The sequence below is a fragment of the Betta splendens genome, chromosome 5, assembly GCF_900634795.4.
Source record: "Betta splendens chromosome 5, fBetSpl5.4, whole genome shotgun sequence".
NCBI lineage: Eukaryota > Metazoa > Chordata > Actinopteri > Anabantiformes > Osphronemidae > Betta > Betta splendens.
Window position 1 is genome coordinate 19,937,308 of NC_040885.2, and position 6,531 is coordinate 19,943,838.

Here is a 6,531-nt window from a genome sequence, read left to right on the forward strand (position 1 = left end):
GGGGGAAACAGGAGAGGGAGGAGAAAGAGTATAAACAGGAGAGAGAGAAGAAAGAGGAGAAACAGGAGAGAGAGGAGAAACAGGAAAAACAGGAAATGAGGAGAAACAGGAAAAACAAGAAAGAGAGGAGAAAGAGGAAAATCAGGGAAAAAATGGGAGGGAGAGAGAACAGGAGAATAAAAACAGAAGAGGATAAAGAGGTTAAAAAGACAGATAGAGGGACAGTAAACGGAGAAGAGAAGAAACGAGAGAAAACAGGGAGAGAGAGGAGAAACAGGAGAAACAGGAAAGGGAGAAGAAAGAGGAGAAACAGGAAATAGATGAGAAACAGGAAAAACAAGAAAGAGCAGAGAAAGAGGAGAAACAGGAAAGACAGGAGAGAGAGGAGAAACAGGAGAGGGGAGAAAGAGGAAAAACAAGAAAGAGAGGAGAAAGGAGAAACAGGAAAGAGAGGAGAAACAGGAAAAACAAGACAGGAGAAAGAGGAGAAACAGGGAAAAATGGGAGAGAGGAGAAACAGGAAAAACAAGAAAGAGAGGAGAAAGAGGATAAACAGGGAAAAAAGGGGAGAGAGGAGAAACAGGAAACACAAGAAAGAGAAGAGAAACAGGAAAAACAGGAGAGAAGAGAAACAGGAAAAAGAGGAAAGAGAGGAGAAACAGGAGAAACAGGAAAAACAGGAGAGAGAGGAGAGAGAGGAAAAGAGGAGAAACAGGAGAGAGAGAAGAAAGAGGAGAAACAGGAGAGAGAGGAGAAACAGGAAAAACAGGAGAGAGAGGAGAAACAGGAGAGGGAGAAGAAAGAGGAGAAACAGGAAAGAGAGGAGAAACAGGAAAAACAAGAAAGAGCGGAGAAAGAGGAGAAACAGGAGAGAGAGGAGAAAGAGGAAAAACAAGAAAGAGAGGAGAAAGGAGAAACAGGTAAGAGAGGAGAAACAGGAAAAACAACAGAGGAGAAAGAGGAGAAACAGGGAAATAAGGGGAGAGGGGGGAAAGAGGAAAAACAAGAAAGAGAGGAGAAAGAGGAGAAACGGGGAAAAAAAGGGGAGAGAGGAGAAACAGGAAAAACAAGAAAGAGAGGAGAAAAGAGGAGAAACAGGGAAAAAGGGAAGAGAGGAGAAACAGGAAACACAAGAAAGAGAGGAGAAACAGGAAAAACAGGAGAGAGAAGAGAAACAGGAAAAACAGGAGAGAGAGGAGAAACAGGAGAGAGAGAAGAAAGAGGAGAAACAGGAGAGAGAGGAGAAACAGGAGAGGGGGGAGAAACAGGAGAAACAGGAAAGAGAGGAAAAACAGGAAAAACAAGAAAGAGCAGAGAAAGAGGAGAAACAGGAAAAACAGGAGAGAGAGGAGAAACAGGAAAAACAAGAAAGAGAGGAGAAACAGGAAAAAAAGAAAGAGAGGAGAAAGGAGAAACAGGAAAGAGAGGAGAAACAGGAAAAACAAGAAAGAAGAAAGAGGAGAAACAGGGAAAAAAGGGGAGAGAAGAGAAAGAGGAAAAACAAGAAAGAGAGGAGAAAGAGGAGGAACAGGAAAAACAGGAGAGAGAGGAGAAACAGGAGAGAGAGGAGAAACAGGAAAAATGGGAGAGAGAGGAGAAACAGGAAAAACAGGAAAGAGAGGAGAAACAGGAGAGAGAGAAGAAAGAGGAGAAAACAGGGGAGGGAGGAGAAACGGGAAAAACAGGAAAGAGAGGAGAAGAAAAGAGGAAAAACAGGAGATAGAAGAGAAACAGGGAAAACAAGAAAGAGAGGAGAAACAGGAGAGAGAGAAGAAAGAGGAGAAACAGGGGAGGGAGGAGAAACGGGAGAAAACAGGAAAGAGAGGAGAAAGAGGAAAAACAGGAGATAGAAGAGAAACAGGGAAAACAAGAAAGAGAGGAGAAACAGGAGACACAGGGAAAAAGTGGAGAGAGGAGACCTTTGACCTTTAACAAGACGTTTACAGTAATTCACACATAAATATTTACAGGAAAACATCAATTTAAAAAATGTGATCAAAATAAGGAATCAAAAAACATTTTTCAAAATAATAAAAACAAAACATGATAACAATAATAATAACAAATAATCTATTGGTTTCTCACTCATTCAAATTTTGTCCAAATTTAAGGACAAGCAGGCCTTGGTTCACCGAACAACACACCCTTATATCCCCAATGAAAAACAAAACTATCTAAATCTGACACCATCTTATAATAGGCAAACTCAACTTTTAACCTTGAGGCCACCAGGCTTTTTAAACAAAAGACAGCCTCTGTTGTTTACCTTCACTGCTACCCAATAAAGGGATTTCCTCAGTGTTGTTGATAGTTCTGTTAGCTCAGGTGCCCGAAAGGACAACAATGCCCCCTCTCCCTCATCTCCTTCCCCTGTAGCAGCACTAACTCCCAATGGAGGAAAAGCTGGCCACTCCATCAGTTCGTCCTTCACCACAGATCTTCCTATGGCTTCTCTAAAAGGACCAGGCAGACTGGCCCTCACCTCCTCCATCAACTTCTGCAGAAACCTTGTTGATCTGAACCCTGTCTTCTGGCTCAGCATTGTGGCTGCGATCCAATTCCCATCTTCCATCAGCCCCTACAACTTTGTCACCCCGGCCATCTTCTGTACACTTACTGACAAAAGGCTCCTGCACTGGATTAGCGGGTTGAAAAACAGGGGCTCCTCTGCCACACATGCATTGAAAATTTCGCAGTCTCCCCTGTTCTAGATGTACCTGCGGTGCAGTTTCCCTGCTCCCTGTCACCCTGACTCCTACCAGCACTGACATTCTCCTCAGCAGACTGCTGCTGACCACGTACGTCTTCTCGCTCCCCATTGCGATCATTCTGCTCCTCCGACTGTCTGTCCCTCGCTCTGTGCGGACAGGACGTCCGCTTATGTCCCACATCCCAGCACTCAAAGCACTTCAGGCTCCCCGAGCTCATCGCCGAGCACAACGCCACTCTCCACCAGTTGGTGCACCATCCGCTCCTCCCTAATAAACGCCACCACCGCTCTGCTCATCCGTGATCCATACATTATGTTAGCAAAGCCAACCTGTTCTCCGATCGCCAGGAGGACTTGTTCCACCGTGTAAGTGGGATTAGCCGCAACACGAACACCGTGTTTAAGCGACAGGGGAGGCGAACCCTCCCCTGGGAGGGACGCCATGACCACCTGCAAACAGCCGACTACTGCTTACACCTGATCCTCAAACAAGTTAGAAACAAGTTTAATTACCTTGTCACCGAAGAAAGAAACATAGAAAAGTATCCAGAAATGTCCCAATCTCATTCACCAACTCCACACGCTCCCACACACTCCACACCTGTTCGAACACTCGCGCTCTCACCACGCTCCCAGCATCCACCGCAGAGGAGAGGAGAGGAGAGGAGAGGAGAGAGAGAGAGAAGAAAGAGGAGAAACAGGGAAGGGAGGAGAAACAGGAAAGAGAGGAGAAAGAGGAGAAACAGGAGAGAGGGGAGAAAGAGGAAAAACAAGAAAGAGAGGAGAAAGAGGAGAAACAGGAAAAACAAGAAAGAGAGGAGAAAGGAGAAACAGGAAAAACAAGAGAGGAGAAAGAGGAGAAACAGGAAAAAGGGGAGAGAGGAGAAAAAGGAGAGACAGGAGAAACAGGAGAAACAGGAGAGAGGAGAGAAACAAGAGAACCAAGAGAAACAGGAGAAAAAGGAGAAACAGCTAGAGAGAGAGCGAGGAGAAAAGAGGTGAGCGCCTGGTGCGAGGCCCAAAGGGCCAAAGTTTGTCTCCTTTTCACCTACAGTACCTCAACAGTTCTCCCACGACATTATAATAAATGATTAGTACTAGAAAATAACCTTATTACCATTAAGAGCATCCTCCTGAACCACCAGGACACAGACACCGGTTCCTACCGCTGCTTCTGAAGTTGCTCAGAACCAGAATTCACATGACCTGTATGAGGTGTTGTAGACGTGACAGAACAGAACAGAACAGCACAGATGTCTCACCGAGAGGAGAGGCGATGGCTCAGGTCAGAGTCCAGCTGTGGACGTGCTGGTTCTGACAGGTGCTCGAATGGTAAATGTCAAACGTTGGAAGGATTTTAAGGACCATAACACCCTTGAGCATGTTCTCTGATTATTTCCCCTCCGTGACGTGACGCGTCCAGCACAGCGCAGCCTAATCACTGATGAATGGCCTCCTGCTTGTTATTCATGCCTCTCCAATCACCTGCGCTCTCATTAAGCAGCCATTGTGCCGGGCCAGGTTCAGGAGGTGCTTTGATAATTGACAACGCTTCGGTCTAGATTAAACACTGAACAGAGAATTGAACCTGATTATCTTGTCCTCCTCACTGTTTGTCAGTCTGAGGGACCATTTACTTCTCCCTTTGTGTGTCACCTTTAAAATAACGAACTAATTAAGCATTTATGTATCTGAAGATGAACGTGAACATCACTCGCCCCACAGCAGAGCCGTCCTCAGGGACCGCGGTCCGGCGGCGTCGCATTCTGACCCGTGAAGAGACGAAGACATCGGGGACTGGAAACATGAAAAGACCCAGAAAGACCACTGTGTGAACCTGTGATGCATTTACTGGCAGTCTTTGACTTGTTTAAGCTAAAGTCTCCACATTTTCACATTTAGCTAAAATGTGTTTTTTTACATTTTGAGTTTACGATCATTTAAGCTCTGAAACATTTAATGTGAATAATAAATGTTCAACCTTTGTTTCAGTCCAGGACATTTCTAACTCCCACAACCACCAGCTGTATTCAATAAAAACGCCATGGGTCAGACTGGTTTCACCAGCTCAGCTCCCTGACTGGTTGGAACGTGTCCACCACAGACTGAAGCCTTCACCCACCAGCGGTCAAAGTGAGAGGACTGATCTGTTTTTAAAGCGAGAACATAATTCAAATGCAGGTTTATTCAGCATCTGGCTTCACGGGCGGAGCATCAGCTCTGGCCCTGACCGGGTTAGTTACTTGCTTCACCCACGGAGGAAGAAGCCAAAGCATTTTTAGAAAGGTTCATGCGCTTTTCACTCCCACACTGCAGCAGCACAACAACAGGCTCTGAATGTAAAAGCAGCTCCGGACTGAGACCTGCATCTGAAAATAAAGGTCATATTGTTGTGTCACTGTTTACTGGCAGTAGGAAGAGCTATCAACGCAACGCTAATAAAGCTTCCTGCATCGGTTCCTAATCGGTCCCCTGATTATCAGCGATGAGCATTTGGGCCAAATGAAGCTGTGTGTGTGTAAGTAGCCCAGAGTCCAAGTGACTTATTGAGAGCGTGAGTGCACGAGCAGCAGCAACATCAGAGCCTAATAATATCTTCAGATAGCGTTTAGCTGGCAGCAGGAAGGAGCCCTGAGATAACGTATCAGCAGCGCCGGGATGTTTGGTTAATGGCGTGAACCACTCAGCTCCAGAGCAAAACACATCTGCCAACAGAACCCGAAGTACAGCGGGAGCCATGGACGTGGAAAGATGCGAGGATGCGGAACAGACACTAATATAACGCTCCTATTTCACATAATGCACGGCACTGTGAGCTTATTGTCCTCTAGGAGGCAGGCTTAGAGGCGCATCGATGCTACTGTTAGCTGACTTCTGCTCACTGCTGTTACCACGTCTACCTCATCTAAACCAAGAGTATGAATCCTCCTAAAGGCTCTACCACAACCTACACGTCTGCTCACTGGGATCTGCTCCGAGTCCTTTGTGCCACGGCTCCAGACTGATGGAGGTTATCAGACCAGCTGATTCTCTGGACTAAGGCGCCAAGGGCTCTGGCAAAGCACAACCAACAACTCCTCACATTTGTAATCTGAATAGCTAACGCTAGCACAAGCTACTGGCTAATAGCTAGCAGTAGAGATTCTCATTAGGGACTTATTGACAGCATGTACAGCTCCGGCCAAAACCATTAGGCATAATACAGTGAAGGAGAGGTGAGGTGGCTCCGAGCCAGGCTGCTGTACTGGTAACCATTATAGCCCCTGCCCCTCAACATGTCCTCCTCAGCCTCGTTTTCACTTCTATTTATAGGCTGCTGCTTTTAACTGTAGCTCTGTCTTATTGGTTGTAGGTGGCCGTTATCAACATCTGTGTACAGAATATTAGCATTTTTCCTGATTCTTGATCGAATACGGCGCTTAATTAGTTCAAAGCTCAACCTCTACGCTCTAATGACAGCACCGAGGCACAGTCCCATGGTTTACATTCATACATACATACATATATTGCTTGTACCTTTTGGAGGTTTAGCGATGACTGACATGTTCTGGAATCTGAACTGGAAAGTCTAAAAGTTAATTTTAACTTTCCCCCATTCATGTATAAAGGGAGCCGGCAGCACAGCCAAGGCCCCTTAAAACACACGTTCCCAACTTGTTGATGCTTAGAGAGAATTTGCCTGTAATTCATTTGGCAGCCATATTGCCCCATGCCAGCTACCCAGTGCTCCCCTGTTCACAAATCTGAAATTCAAATTGGATTCTTCTGCACAAACACAGCTGGTTTCTATTTTGACAGAATCACCTATGTGTCAGGCATCA

At 45.8% G+C, this 6,531-nt stretch overlaps 1 protein-coding gene across 1 annotated transcript in view; it reads left to right on the forward strand.

Annotated features, from left to right (window-relative positions):
- The window catches only part of LOC129604140 (uncharacterized), an 11,867-nt gene extending 9,115 nt beyond the window's left edge, over positions 1-2,752 (forward strand). Inside the window, exons 5-6 of the mRNA XM_055509123.1 lie at positions 2,312-2,607; positions 2,712-2,752. Coding sequence (XP_055365098.1) covers positions 2,312-2,607; positions 2,712-2,752 — 337 coding nt within the window. The remainder of the gene's footprint in view (positions 1-2,311; positions 2,608-2,711) is intronic.
- The last annotated feature ends 3,779 nt before the right edge of the window (positions 2,753-6,531 follow it).